We start from the raw sequence: 16,128 nt of genomic DNA on the forward strand, positions 1-16,128 counted from the left end.
GAAATTCCACATTAGATCTGGCTGATACTTGGTGAGAGGCATCCTGGGGTGTCCTACTACCAGTCTGAATTGAAATGGTGAAATGATAACGTGGAAATTCCATTTAATATCACTTCAAAGTTGGTACAATAGGTGCTCAGATATGGTATTTCAAAGGGCTCTTATTTTGGAATTCCACATCAGATCTGGCTGACACTTGGTGTGTGGCATCCTGGGGTGTCCTACTATCAGTCTGAATTGGAATGGTGAAATGATAACGTGGAAATTCCATTTAATATCACTTCAAAGTTGGCGTGAATGTTGCTCAGATATGGTATTTCAAATGGCTCTTATTTTGAAATTCCACATCAGATCTGGCTGATACTTGGTGAGTGGCATCTTGGGGTGTCCTACTATCAGTCTGAATTGGAATGGTGAAATGATAACGTGGGAATTCCATTTTATATCAATTCAAAGTTGGTGTGATAGGTGCTCAGATATGGTATTTCAGAAGGCTCTTATTTTGGAATTCCACATCAGATCTGGCTGATACTTGGTGAGAGGCATCCTGGGGTGTCCTACTATCAGTCTGAATTGAAATGGTGAAATGATAACGTGGAAATTCCATTTTATATCAATTCAAAGTTGGTGTGATAGGTGCTCAGATATGGTATTTCAGAAGGCTCTTATTTTGGAATTCCACATCAGATCTGGCTGATACTTGGTGAGAGGCATCCTGGGGTGTCCTACTATCAGTCTGAATTGAAATGGTGAAATGATAACGTGGAAATTCCATTTAATATCACTTCAAAGTTGGCATGAATGCTGCTCTGATGAGCACTTTCAAATGGCTCTTATTTTGGAATTCCACATCAGATCTGGCTGATACTTGGTGAGAGGCATCCTGAGGTGTCCTACTATCAGTCTGAATTGGAATGGTGAAATGATAACGTGGAAATTCCATTTAATATCACTTCAAATTTGGTACAATAGGTGCTCAGATATGGTATTTCAAAGGGCTCTTATTTTGGAATTCCACATCAGATCTGGCTGATGCTTGGTGAGTGGCATCCTGGGGTGGTCTACTATCAGTTTGATGTGGATTGGTTTGATGACAACAGGGAACTTCCATTTAAAATTAGTCTGAAATCAGAGTCATTCAAGCCCAGATAAGCTGTCAGAGGGCTCTTATTTTATACACCTTATCAGGTCTACTATCAATCTGATGTTAAATGAGTCGGAATTTCTCCAAGACCTACTGTTCTATTGGGCCTTTAATTTTAGTAATGTGATCAGAGTGGGTTTATATCTATAGTATTATAATAACATTAATACTAATAAAAAAAAGTTTTTTTGGCTTCTGTGGGCAATAATTTTATTGATATGTCATTTTTATTAGTTTGTATCAACGATAAATTAATTAATCTTCTTTATTGTTATTAGTTATAGTATTACTTTGTGTTTCATCAACTATCTGAATGAATCTCGTTCATTTAAACGTCACTTTTATTTTGAAATAGGTCTGAGTTTGCTCTTACGGTAATGCATAGTGTATACGCGCACCGCTAAATTGAGTGGGGGCTGGCTTGACGTTGTTTTCAGAAGTGAGGGCTGGCTTGACACCAGAACTAAGTACATCCTCCCCCCCCCCCCCCCCCCCCCTCTCTTCCTGCCCAGGTTGCTCATAAAATAACCTCCCTCCATCACTTACTGGTTTTGTCTTAATCTCCTTGGCTTTTCCCACTATTGTGAGAATATCCCTATGCATCCAGATGAGTTTTCACAATTGGGCCTTCTGTAGTAAAGATGACATTGATCGGAGTGATTGATAATCAAAGTCGCCCATCATTGCTCCTCTATTCCACATTTACTGATGACGCAAAATGTAACTCTGGAGAATTGTTCTCCCCCCCCCCCCCCCCCCCCCCCTTTTTTTTTTTTTTTTACCTCTGACAGACAGGATATTAAGAAATGAATGAAAAGGTGTCACCTCTTACCACCAGCTTGCTTTTGCCTCTTATTTCCCACCATCCTCCTCTCCTCTGCCCTCCCACCCAGGAAGAGTGGATATAAGAGGAATATTGCTATAGTTGAGAAACTGGTTAATTTTTGGTTTGTCTTGCACAGCTACCTGGTTACTCTCAGTGGAAATACCTTCACACAAATTACTACACTATATTATACTATACTATACTATGCTGTACTATACTATATGTCATTTCCTTTTACTTGAATTTCAATAGTGCTTTTAAAGGGTTATCAATTTTCCTCATACGACCGATTATGAAGTGTAAAAATGTCTGTGCAGTGTTGGAAAAATCAATGAGTGCTTATGTCTTTATGTCTGTCCACATAGGACTGACCAGCCCCCAAGAGATCAATGAGAAAATATAAATCATATAGATATTAGTGTACAAACATTACAATCTATATGCTTTTATATTGTAGGTGGCAGTTTTATCTTTCAAATGTACTCAGCTTGTGCTTGTGGGAATTACCTTTTTAGTCATATATCAAATATGCTATGTCTGCATGGGCAACAAATAGCCCGTGGTCAACATGCAGCCCATGTCTGCCTTCTATGTGACACATAGTTTAAAAATAAAATGGTGTCATCAACTTGATGACACTTGATATTATTTAATTTTCAATTTATAAATGTGGAAATGATCAAATGCTGGCATTCTGACTCTACAACAGTAACTGACAACTCTCCAGTTTGCCCTTACCTGTAAATCAGTAGCTAAAACTCAATAAATCTAAATATGTTATAATCATGTCAAACATCATGATTATAGGTGTCGATCCTTGCTCGACATACTATTGCTTCAATTCTATTATTAACCTTCTTCTAATGAAATTGCAGTGACTGTATTTGTGTTTGTTTATTGTCCAGTGTAAAAGTGGTTTCTACTTTTCGAGTGGAGCCACTGAATCAGTGTCTGTATTTATCCATTACTACTTTCCTTTATGTAGTTGACAGAAAAAAAGTGTGGAAAAAAACTCTGTGTTTTAAAACGACAGTGGCTTTAAACAATTAGACATTTGAAACAACGGTTTATAAATTGTGCATCATAATAAAACAGTGACCCGATAATTGTACATGTATTGGCAGCAGTCTGCATGTGCAGTTTCTATTTTTTTTTTTTTACTTCCCGTCCGTCTCTCCCTCCTCCACCACAAATACACCGACAACCACGAGATCAACCGTCACAAGGCTACAGACACTGCCAGCCATGTCCTGTCTCTGAAACCAAAATACTGCTTCTTTTATAGCATTTAAAAACGCACGCACAAGGGAGCAAACTTGAAGCTCTCTTTTTTTTTCTAATCTATTGTATACGTTTTTTTTTCTACAGCTCTACTCGGGGTTTTTTTTTTTCCATTTTTTTTTTTTTTGTAAAGCAGAAGGAGAGAACATGTCTTCTTCCCCCTTGCAGGAGCGGAGCGGTGGCGTCCAGCTGGGCAGCGCGCTGCTGCTGCTGCTGCTGCTGTCGCTCTCCGGTAAGAAAAGCGCACCGTCAAAACACCATCGCTACTGGGATCTGGGATCCGGTTTCTGCGATGATGGGTGGTGGTGGGAATAATAGGATGTAATGTGAGATCAAATATCGGTTAACCGAGGAAACCAGCGTCCCCCCCCCCCCCCCCCCCTTTTTTTTTTAATCAGGCCGCCCATTTATTTAAAAACAAGAAAACAACATTGTCGTGCGTGCCCCCCCCCCCCCCCCCCCCCACCCCCCCTATTGCTTGTTACCAACCGTGAGGAGTTGTTAATATTAATTCCACAAATTTCTCCTCTGCTGGCTGCTAAATTAATGCTCTGCTGTGGTGCACAGTATATAAATAACTGCGGTCTTCGCCCGCGCATATAATGATGGCAATCACTATTTCATGACTCAATGTTTGTGTCCTGCAAGACATGGGTAGATAGAAATAGGCCTTAATATTGAGCTAACAATGTGCCATTGATATTTATAGCACCTGTACCCAGTAGCAGGCGCACCTCCATATGAGTGTCTTCCAACATGATGAGTTGAAGAGAATATGGCCATAAAAGCAGGCGGAAAAGCTGCAAAACATGAACTTAATCATGTTAAACAGAGAAGTGTGTTCAGATTAAATAATCTTTCACACAATGTGACCCACATCTTTTCAAATCCTCAACATCCTCATACAAACTGAGACTCATCCCACAGGCCTGAAGCCTGTTCTCCCCTGCAGATTTAGGAATAAAAGCGAGCCTTTGGATTATACAAGCCAACGGTAGCATGTTGAGCTGCCATCACTCTTCCTTCCTGTTTACTATTGCACTTACAGTGCACTGGAATGCACTCAGGCCTGGCCAGTGGCATTATGTCTGCCGTTCCTTTTTTCACTACTACTGAAAAGGAACGGCATTCTCTGGGCTGTTTGATTTCAGATGAATTACTACATTAGTTATCTTGTCTTAGGTCTATGGCCCTCTGGGGCACGTGGTCTTTTGGAAGTCCCTTATTGCTCAGGTGGGGGTCAGTGGGAAATGCTTTATTGTTCTCAGTCCATTCTTCTGGGTGTATCTTTACCCATATTCACACTGTATTGAAAGTGTAATATTTATTTGCCACCTTCAGATTAAACGCAGAACAGTCGGCCTCAGAAATCATGCCACACCCCTGTGATAGTAATCAGTTTAACGCCTTCATAAGTTTTATTTTTGTTGATGTTGGTGAGGTGAGTTAATGATTCTGCAAACACGAAATTGACCTCTTTAGTTGTCATGTAATGAGAGAATGTCCAGTAGATGAGCCCGTAGGACACGAGAGAGGATGGCACTGAAATTGAAACAAGCAACATGCATTGTTCGGAAATGTTCACTCATAATTTCAGTCACTTCCTAAACATTTGAAGATGACATTTTCTTTTTAATAATTTTTTCCCCGATACATTATGCATATTTATTATAATTCAGGGACAGAGGAGAATAGACTTATTAACATCTTTCGAACCGCGATAGCTTCAGTATCCGGGGTTTGTTCTGTTACTGTTGAAATAGTTCAGTCTGTAAATCAGAACACGCCAAAAATCCTGTTGTGATCATTTTTCTTGCACATGCTAATCCACTCACTGTGAGGAAATGTGCAGTCCAGTTTGAATTGTGTGACGTGAAGAAAAGAGATCATTGTTTTGTGACAGTAATGCAGGTTTTGGAGGTACATCAGGCAAAAACCAGCCATGGTGCAAATTGCAGTCACTTGCTGTGGTGACCCCTGTAAACGGAAACAGCAAAATAAAAAGACAGACAGAGGTTCTACTCCAGTCTTCATGAGGATCGTTCAAACTGTAAAGGTAATTGTAAGAGCTGAGGCATAAGAGAACACGATGATGGAAATCTGACCAGCAGAGGGCATCGATGCCCATAATAAAGCAGCAGCTACTTTGTTCCTAACACAAAAGCATCAGGCCACGAAAAATAACGTGTTCTCACATTTCCTTGTATGTGTATTGTGTGTCTTACATGTAGATATCATTATGATATACTTGTAATAAAAGACCAAATAAAACTTTATTCAGTGACATTTACTTTGATTCAAACATTATTAAATGGTATTCTTCTGTACTGAGGATACCTAAGGCTTGTAAGCTTCTTAATCCTAAATTCTCTATTGTGATTTTATACAAGTGTCTTTTCTTATAATAGTTTTTAGTGTATGCTTCTTTCCGTGTTCTCAGTCATGGTGATTCAGGGTGATTCATATTGAAATAACACAAGATGAAATATACAACAATATTGCAAAGCACTGTCACTGTATAATTCAAATGTGAACGCATTCAGTTTTAAATGAATACTGTTACAGTGCTGCCCTTCAGAAAAAACCCCCAAAACAACTGAAGTCTCTAAAAACAGAAAATCCCTGTGGATGTTTCTCTCTACTGTGTTTTCCCAACAATATCACCTCTTTCTGTGAGCAATCTCAGCAACAGCAGAATTAGTATTTGCAAAGTCAAGCACTAGAGGGCAGCAGAACAATAACACAAGGAGGCCCACAGTAAACTCAGTGGTGCGACTACACTTTGCAGGAGTAAAAAAGTCAGAGATCAAATAACCACAGCTACGTCCAAACTGTTCATCTTTGAAATTATAACCAATTTAAACAGTAAACCTGACTCTTTGGCAATCAGGAATTACCATATGTTAGGCAGCCAACCACAGGCGCTGTGGCTTAGTTGGTTAAAGCGCCTGTCTAGTAAACAGGAGATCCTGGGTTCGAATCCCAGCAGTGCCTTTTCCCAATAACTAAAGTTTGAGACATCTCAATGATTTGTTCAATTCCACCATACATCTTTACTAACCAAGGTACTACAGCTTTCAATCTTAACAAATCAACACTGAACTTGTTACATCTTGAATTCTCATGTCACACTCAACAATTAAAAGAAAAAAATACTAACTTTATGTCATCAAAGAATTTAAAACCTACAAACCAAAAAAAAAAAAAAAACTGTTAAAGAAAAATGGGATAAAGAAGCAGGAATTGAACTGAATTAAACTTAAATCTGGAGTTTTCAGTGTTTCTCCAACCTGTTCTTCATACAAAGTGTTGCATAATATTTGTTTGTTTAAGAAAACAATTGGTAACAAATTTTGGTATATTAGAGGGAAAATAAAAAGCGACTTCTTATCTCCAGGGTAGAAGAATAAGGGATATGTGTTTTTCATATTACAAATGTTAAAGGCTACAGTGTTTACCGTACCTATTAAATTTGACTGCTTTTAAAAGTACGCAGAGAGGCTATTAAAAGGATTATTAAAAGATTAGTGAGTTTTTAAATCATGACTGTGTGTCGCTGTGCTTACTCTGCTGATGTTTGTTATTAAAACTACCCAAATGACAGTGAACACATAACAAGCTTGTGTGCTTTTGCGTGTCTGCTACAAATCTGTCGAGTCTTTGTCAGTGCTGTTTGAAGGATCCAAATCTGTCTGCAAAGCGTACTTCAAAATCAGATTTTCCGATTCAAGGCTCAGTTGTCAATAATGCATAATAGTGAAAGAGTGGAGGAGAGCAGAGGATATTAAGTAGGGAGTACCTTTTAAGGCATCTTACTGAAACTGCGAGTCAATACGTTCAATTATATTTAATGGAAGGAGAGTAGAAGGCTCGTGTCGTCTCACAGCGCTGCTGAGAAATAAGGCCACTGTCGTGGACAATGAGCTACCTGCCTGTGAACTATTTTTATTTTCTGGTCTCTCCTCTGTAGTGGTGTTCACATAACACTCACACTGCAGTGACATACATACAAGGAAAGCAGGAGCAGGTGTGTGTGTGTGTGTGTGTGTGCGTGTGTGCGTGTGTGCGTGCGTGCGTGCGTGCGTGCATGCGTGCGTGTGTGTGGGCATGTGTGTCTTGAGCAATTCTGAGAGTGTCTCTAATCTCAGTCCCACCATGACATAATCTGAGAAAAAGCCTCTCTATCCCACGGGATCCCTGCAACTCCCCAAGGAATTCCGACCGGCAGTCATCCCATTTGTAGCGTTGGCCCGAGGATGCTGCAGTCTGCAGGCTGCAATGTGACTTTCTCCAGAGCAGGGGGCGCTACAGACAATCCCAACTGAACCAAGAGTGGAGGATTTGAAGACAGCATGCTGAGACTTGCACATTATACACAGAGATGTGCTGTCCATTGAATCACTTCACACTAAATGTAATCTACTGCTTCTTTATTCTGGTCAGATTTACAGTGAAACGTTAGTCTCACACAAAAATCCTGCACATTGTGACTCAATCAAGCTTTTAGGTGCCAAGTGGCAGCGAGAAAACTAATAGTCATCTCAGCACCAGCACGCCCTGCCTGACTGAACACCACACGTCACTGAATTCCTTCAGAAACCATCCTCCGATCACATCTGTGGTTGGCACCTCGCATCATGCGATAGCCATTAATGCACAAACAGATATAAAAAATGCATCTTTGAATGTTCCTAAAGTTGTTTGTGGGTGCTTTATTTTGATATTAGGATCAGAGGCCACCATGGGGTGGGGGGCGACTTCTTATCTAAGTGACACTGTAATGCTCAGTCCTCATAAGTAGTTACCAAAAAAGCTCACAGGAACTTTTTTTTTTTTTTAAACATAATCTTAATACTGAGCATCAGCCCTTTGAGCCCTTAAAGCAGCTTTAAATCACTTGTAGAAGAAACCTTCAGAGAATGCTGTCTGGGATTTTCACAATTTATTCGTCAGTAAATTTTTGCTGTGAAATGCTTTGTTCAAGTCATCCCACAGATGCTTAATTGAATTAAGATCTGGGAGAGTTTAGTACCACTATGAAAAAAATACTCGATGATAACTACAGAAACTGTCCTGGATTATACCAGTGCTGAGCTGCTGTTTAACTTGATTTAAAACAAGAAAACTTTCCTGCTAAATCCTTCGAGTAAAGCCACTTTGTGAAAGTGTTGGTGGGATGTTCTGGTGCCAAGCTGTAAAGTTTTTCAAGTCATTGTAACATAAACCAGTGTCCTGCTGATTTTCCTTCCATGCAAGCAGAGATGCAACTTTAGTTTGTTAAATACATAATTTTTTATTTAATTGAAGCTTTTCTTTAAATCATACATGATTTCAGTGTAATCAACAATGAAAATGTGTACAAGAAGAGGGCACAGGAAGGATGACGTAACTCACCTTACCTTTTTCTCTGCTCTGACCTTGTGATGCAAAAGGACAACTGAGGGGATTAAGACAAAGAAATGCTCAGACTACAAGAAAGCTAAGCGGGAGAGGAGCAGAAATGTGTTATTTCAAGGATTGTGTAGAGGTTTGGAAGCTGAGGTAGCTGGAACGGGGCTTGAGAGGAGGCAAGAGAGGTGGACAAAGATGAGAGAGGAAAGAGGGAGGGGCAGAGAGAGGGAGGAGTCACATGAGGGTGCCACACTGCAGTATTTCATCTGTTAGCAAGTCTCTGCATCTGCCTCTCTTTCTCACTCGCCACAGGACTGCTGAGTCAGCAGAAGCCAAAGCCTGCATCAAACCGTTTGTGCTGTATATATCTGCATATGACTTATATTGGCAAATGGCACATACATGCAAGCACTGTTTACATGCGTGCACTGTTTACATGCAAGCACTGTTTACATGCGTGCACTGTTTACATGCGTGCGTGGTCGTGGCAGCGGTGCCTGTTGTGCTGCTGTGTGTTCAGATGGGTCAGGATGCTGGAATGACATTGACAAAGCACAGCTAGCACGCTCAGCTCACTGCTGACAATGCACACCTTGTAAGAGGGTGTGAATGCATGTGTGTTTGTGCACGTTTATGAGGGGAGGAGAGAGAGAGAGAGACAGAGAGAGAGAGAGACAGAGAGAGAGACAGAGAAAGCACGAGGCAGGTACTGCACTGCATTACTAGACACCTGACTGTGACAGACTGCACATGGAAATTGTGTGTGTGTGTGTGTGTGTGTGTGTGTGTGTGTGTGTGTGTGTGTGTGTGTGTGTGTGTGTGTGTGTGTGTGTGTGTGTGTGTGTGTGTGTGTGTGTGTGTGTGTGTGTGTGTGTGTGTGTGTGTGTGTGTGTGTGTGTGTGTGTGTGGTGCAGAGAGGCAGGCCTGTAGAGTAGTGCAGCAGTAGTGGGAAGGGAGCCAGAAACACTCGACTGCAGAGGAGAGAATGGTGCAGAGTCCCATCAAACATGCACCCATGTAGCGCGTGCACACACACACACACACACACACACACACACACACACACACACACACACACACACACACACACACACACACACACACACACACATACACACACATTGAAAGGGAGGCAGAGATTCTGCCTGGGGAGTGCAAGCCCATGCTCAAGCATGATGTTAGGTAGAAGACTAAACGTTAGTTTAATTTCAATTTTACTTTATGCTCTTTTATGCTCATTTACCTTTAATTTGAGGATTTTAAAATCAAAACAGTCACTGATGTGTTAAAGCTTTACTAAACAAATATATATAGCTACGTAATTCTATTCAATCACAATCGACTGCAGTCTTCACACGCTTTGGATGACAAATCAAGCATACTCCTCTAATCAAGCAAAATATGCATTTGGAAAACTAATACAAATAATAGAGATGCGCCACTGAATAATTCACGTCTGTCATTCCTATATTTCTGTTAGACGACAGCAAGATTCGTGAAAACTTTTGATGCTGCACTCTCCTCATGTTGGCTTATGCAAATGATTTTTCCATATAGTAGCATTTTTACCTTTGCTCTGGATTTCCTCTGAAATAAATGTGGCTCTGATACAGCAGACCAGTTTGGTGATATTATGGAACAACAGTGTTTTGTTTTTTTGACAAAATGCATTTCTACTTGCATTTGAGAGTTTTTGCTGTCTGTGGTGTTGCAGCATGAAGTTATACGTATTAATGGGATTGTGCAACTCGGGTTCTAGTGTCGACTACACGTTTACGCTGACTTCTTGGCCATAGCCTACGATGCTGAACCAAAATCTCAGCTTAAGTTTGAAAAGGCAGGCCACAGTGTAAAAATGTGTCCAGTGGTAGAATTTAGTTAACTTGGTAACGATAGAAACTAGTTTATCTACAGTTAAAGAACATTACTCTCATTCACCCCCTTAATTGACTTTCAAATTTGTTTTGGATAATCACAACAAGAGAGAAAACAACCGGTTCAAGTCCTAGCCATGGAATAACAAACCAGGTCTTTACTGTGTCACAAATTATTAAGGAGGTGTGGGAGTTCGACAGTCCAGTCTACATATGTTGCATTTTGTGGACTTGGAGCGGGACTACGACTGTGTCTTATTGAGGGGGTGTAGGGAACAAGGCCTGCTGCGGTTGGCCATCAGGTCATTTTAGTGTGTATACTCGAGTTGCCATTAAGATGGATGTGGACTTTGTCAAGGTTGTACCTCGTTGCTCCTTCTTTCGATGTAGAGTTTCCATGGTCTCCTTTAATTTTTTTCCCCTTCTCTGTGCTCCAGGTTTCTCCTCCATCATGCTTTTTTAATGATTATTAATAACTCTACATTGCCCATAGTTGTGAAAGTTGAGTGTATGTGTCTGTCTGTGTTTGCTCTGACCTCATAAATGATTCTGACATTAAAGTTTTTATTTGCAGGTTGTGCGAGCATGGATGTGCTTGTTCCCAGTTATATTAATGCCCTCAATGGAACAACAGTCAAAATCCCCTGCACATTCACTTCCTGTTATAAGATCGATGAGTTCAACTTCGCAATGAACTGGACCTACCAAGAAACACTCAACGATACAGAGGAAATGGTAAATCTGTTCACCATTACATGCTTAACAACCTTGATTCATCTACCTCCCTATGTCCCATTTTCAAAGCAAGTTACGATCTCTTGTTTTCTTCCTTTTTTATAGTTTATGACATACAATCGAAAAAAAGGAATGGTACCTCTCCGCTCAGAACGGTTCGGAGAGAGGGTTATGTTCGCTGGAAACCTAGTGAAAAATGACCTGTCAATCACACTATCAGATGTTCAGCTGGAAGACGAAGGGGTTTATAACTGCTATGTGAAAAATCCCCCAGACCGCATCCAGGGACACGGCATCATACAGCTCAATGTGGTCACTGAACGTAAGCAACTAACTCCAATACAGAATATACTATAAATACCGATGCATATGACACAAAACACCAGTCACACCTTTTGCTTTAAGGTGCACTTAACTCATAATGTGACTACAATTTTGAGAGAAAACTGTTGTAAACTAGAACGGGCACTCGGTAGAGCGCATTTCTTTGCGGCACCAGCTAGCATTATAGCTGTTAGCTCATCTCGATGCCAACCGGTCTGTCAGGTGGCGACATCACTGTATGGAACACTGAGCAGGGAGCATCTGCATGGAAACAGACGCCGATCCCCTTTGATCTCCTCCATGAGGGGTCGCTCTCATCTATTTTGTATGGGAAATTTTGTCGCAGTTTTTTTGTGATACATTCAGAAACATGAATGTATCTCAATGATTAGTCCTGAGATGATGACAAATCAACCCTGAAAATGTCATGTAATTCGACTGAATAGCTTTTGCAAAAAGTTGGTAAAATACATACATACATGCATACAAACCAAAAGATAAGTAAATAAATACACGCAGATGAAAACATAACCTTCTTTTAGTGCCTTCGTTTTTTTGTTTTTTATTGTTTTAACCTTTTATGTTTTGCTTATTGTTTTAACATCTTATTGTTTTTATTGTTTTAATGTTTTTATTTTGCGACTTATATTTTTATTTACAATGTACAGCACTTTGTTTCAGCTGCGGCTGCTTAAAAGCGCTTTATAAATAAAGTTGATTGATTGATTGATTGATTCTTGCCCGACTTTCGTTGCACACAGGCAACACAAATATATTAAAGAAAAATGTTTACACCACAGTCTGTACACTAATTTTAAATAACAAACTTTGGGTTTGACTGACTAACTGCTTTTCCAGAGTATAAGGATGTGCTGGTGATGAGTCAGCTTCTTACTTTCTTACTTATTAATGAGTAACAAGAGGTTGGACTTAGTCCCTCAGCATCTTTCCCACACACACACACACACACACACACACACACACACACACACACACACACACACACACACACACACACACACACACACACACACACACACACACACACACACACACACACACACACACACACACACACACACACACACACACACGGATACAGGCTAACTCAGCAGCACTTTCTTTCCACTCTGTTTAATCAGCCCAGTAGAGCTTTTAGCCAGCATTGCACTTGTCTCCATTCTTTGTCTACAAAATAGTTAACCCTCTGCTCTCTTCAGTCCCGCCCCCTAGGGATTCAACCATTGCAGTTGCAATAGGAGCGTCAGTGGGCGGAGCATTAGCTCTGCTCATCCTTTCCATGGTGGTGGTGAAGTGTCTGCGTCGACACAGGAAGCAGGAGCTGATCTCAGAGGAAAAAATGGAGGAGGAAGGGAAACTGGATACAGAGGGTGTTGCAGAGGAGGGAACAAAGTAAGAAAATTAAACATCATTTTCTGATAACTGAAATCGAAACCACCAACAGGGTGGAGATAAAGCAGTGGTTAATGAAATGCCAGTGGCAGACAAAGATTAATAAGTTTGCGCCTGGCAGCAGTAGCTTTCCCGCTCTCATTGATGCATTATCTCGGCACGTTGTGATGGAAATTCATCATATTTGCTACACATGTTCACTCTCACGTGATGATGAAGGGATTTTGGTAACCAACAGTGAAGGTCACTGTTTCCTCACATGTCACCAATCTCTCAAGACAGTGTACACTGAATAAATTTGATTACAGATTGAAATATAAATCACATCATGCAGCAGAGGTATACAACTATAAGGTAGTTACTGCAGTGATATAGTGTAACTACTAGTAATGTTAGACAATATACATTACATTGACAGCCTCATGAAAACACACTGGTTTTCTCTATGCGCTGAATACAGACGGATTAAGTCTATTTTCAACAGTTCGTCACACAGAAATTCACAGATTGGGTTTGGGCTACCTCCTAGATAAAGATTGTTGTTGTCTAATGGGTCCTGCTCCTCCTTTGTTTACAGACAACCATAGCTGGGTCAAGTGATTGAACCAGTGGTCTCTGGAGCTCCCACCCTCAACACTGCATCTGGTAAATACCGACACATCTCCCACAATTTCAGAGTATTGAGGAAAAAATGTTTTGCTCACTATTTCAGTGACAGTTACATACAGATTTGCTGTCTCTTGTACTGTTTCAGTTTGGTTTTTTTTTTTTACATTGCAGGTAAAACTTTAGTACAGCAGCATCCAGCTTATTCAGATTCAAAGTAAATAAAACAAAACAAAAAACGTAATGCGGCATTGTATTCACAAGAATGGCATGACTTTGTTTGTACTGGTGAGACTGTTTACTCAAGCATGTCACACTGTGCAGTCATCTCAAAGCTGCTACGGGTTTACCTGGCAACACTGACAGAAAATCATATTCCTGAGCTGTGAGACAACTGGAAAGCGCCATTGGTATATTTGTGAACACAATATGGCATAATGGCTAAATGTACATTAATAATCAATAATCTAACCCTAACACAAGCTTTACTGGACACAAGCTTTCCTTTTCCGACTTGCACTGGTCTGATCAACTGTAATGCTGCAATGGGATTTATTTCAAAGGGAATAATTTGATTTTGACTTAGTTCAGGGACAACTGGGGCTCAATATAAAATACTATTCCCAGCTCAAATCAAATCAAATTGATAAAATGCTGCTTCCCAGCAGTGATAGCTCTCCACAGTATGTTAGTCAGGACATCAAGAATTCTTTTTCTTTTTTAGTTATTAAACTATTTCAGTTTTAATTTTGTGGCATGAACAACCTGACTTTTAATCAGCAGTCATAGATGTTTTGTTTTTTTTGTTCCTTTTTAAGCTTAAAAGTTGTACATTATGTTCATTTAAATACTTACTCATTATTAGACTACTTATTATGTGTTTTCTTCATATGAGTAGAGCAGAATACATCTAGACATGCCAGTGTGTTTTTATATTATTGTTAATTTCTCACTTCATAGGAAAGCAATGTGCCGTTACTGGTAAAGCATAGGAATAAAATGTAATTGGTTCTTATTTGCATTTTTTTTTTCCATTTATGCTACAATTGTTTCACGTTTGTATTATATGAAAGTGCATGAGTGCTGTGATCTTCATTTTGAAGGTTAATTATGTTTCTTGGCCTTAAAATACTATTATTTGCTTCGTGTCATAAATGTTACAGGCTCCTGTATTAACTCTGCCAGCTACATATGTACTGTATATATGCATAGGCATGGATAGAACAGTGTGTTCTCTACATGTATTTACGTAAATGTTACATTGCGTTTGTTGTGTTGTAAATCCCTCTACTTTCAGGTTTTATCCCCTATTTGCTGGGGATTCCACCAACTGGATTACGATATGCGCTTAACATGTTTCTCTTTCTCTTTTCTTTCAGACATACACACATCATCTTGAAGATTGCTCGAATCATAGTTCACTGACACTTCCATCTCATCTGTGTGTGTGAGTGTGTGTGTGTGTGTGTGTGTGTGTGTGTGTGTGTGTGTGTGTGTGTGTGTATGTGTGTGTGTGCGTGAGCGAGGTGCACTGAATGTTTCTATGTGAGAGTGTGTATTTCTACCTGTGCCAGTGTGAGATTTTTTTTCTTTTCTTGAAATACGTCAGGGATTTAACCACTGAAAACATGTGATTTTATTTCAATCTTGAAGTCAGTTTCAACAGAATTAGGAGTCTTACTCATAATACTGAATGCCATTTTCATAGTACACTACAAGACAGGTTAGGGCTAAGCGATATGACCTAAAAATTTATACCAGGGTATATTTTGAATAAAGAATATATTACATATTGAAAAACAAAAGACATTATTTCACTATGTGATTTTTGCACTCACTCTATTGATGAAGTGGGTCTGTAGAAACACCTTGACACTAAGGAAAGATAAAATTATCTCGACTTTTGTTTTAATTTGAAAATTTTGGTTTAACATAACATGAATCTATTGTTTTGGAGCATTGCCTTAAAGTTATGTATGTCAACTTAAATATATTATTTATTTTCATATATCCAAAGTCGGGCATCCATTCAGCCATCATAGCTGTGCCAGTTAAAACAAATCACACAGAAGAATAGACATAGAATTGAGTTGATACATTTTGCATGGACACAAGAAATACAGGAAAAGCATGTAGCACAGAACATTGCCGATGTCTTCGGATGCCTATTGAACACCGCGCTCTAGTCGTTTAATTACATCAAACCCGTCTGCATGCACCTTTTCCATTCCACAGCAAATCAAATCCAGGAGACAAACCCGGAAAAGAGTCTTCATGTCAGCAGGTGCTGAGACAAATAGCCCTTACTCAGTCACAGCCTGACTAGACTCACAACACCATTTCACAAAAAAGCAATCAGAGAAAAAGAGAATAGCAACACAATATATAAAAAAAAGAAAACATTTGCAGAGAGCTCTGGAAGGAATTAAAACCAAAAGCCACAGTAGATGAAGCTGTCAACCGTTGAAAGAGATTAAACTGGCAGTACATCTACCTATCATTAGAGAGGAAAAGCAGAGACAGTTCCAAACCAA

The 16,128-nt window shown here is 39.8% G+C and overlaps 1 protein-coding gene across 3 annotated transcripts; it reads left to right on the forward strand.

Annotated features, from left to right (window-relative positions):
* Window positions 1–3,371: 3,371 nt before the first annotated feature.
* scn2b (sodium channel, voltage-gated, type II, beta) lies at window positions 3,372–15,319 on the forward strand (the record flags this gene model as incomplete). 3 transcript variants are annotated; one of them, XM_080509848.1, is made up of 7 exons in its annotated part: window positions 3,372–3,483; window positions 11,091–11,251; window positions 11,357–11,573; window positions 12,796–12,988; window positions 13,566–13,633; window positions 13,769–13,811; window positions 14,974–15,319. In XM_080509848.1, exons 1-5 carry the CDS (start codon window positions 3,399–3,401, stop codon window positions 13,573–13,575), a joined length of 666 nt encoding a protein of 221 aa, XP_080365974.1. In that variant the 5' UTR covers window positions 3,372–3,398. The 3 variants fall into 3 exon arrangements, with proteins under 3 accessions (XP_080365974.1, XP_080365973.1, XP_080365975.1); XM_080509847.1 differs by lacking the exon at window positions 13,769–13,811; XM_080509849.1 differs by lacking the exons at window positions 13,566–13,633; window positions 13,769–13,811; window positions 14,974–15,319 and having other exon boundaries at window positions 12,796–12,992.
* Between the last annotated feature and the right edge of the window lie 809 nt (window positions 15,320–16,128).

Source organism: Blennius ocellaris (assembly GCF_963422515.1).
Source record: "Blennius ocellaris genome assembly, chromosome: 2".
In the NCBI taxonomy this organism is placed as follows: domain Eukaryota; kingdom Metazoa; phylum Chordata; class Actinopteri; order Blenniiformes; family Blenniidae; genus Blennius; species Blennius ocellaris.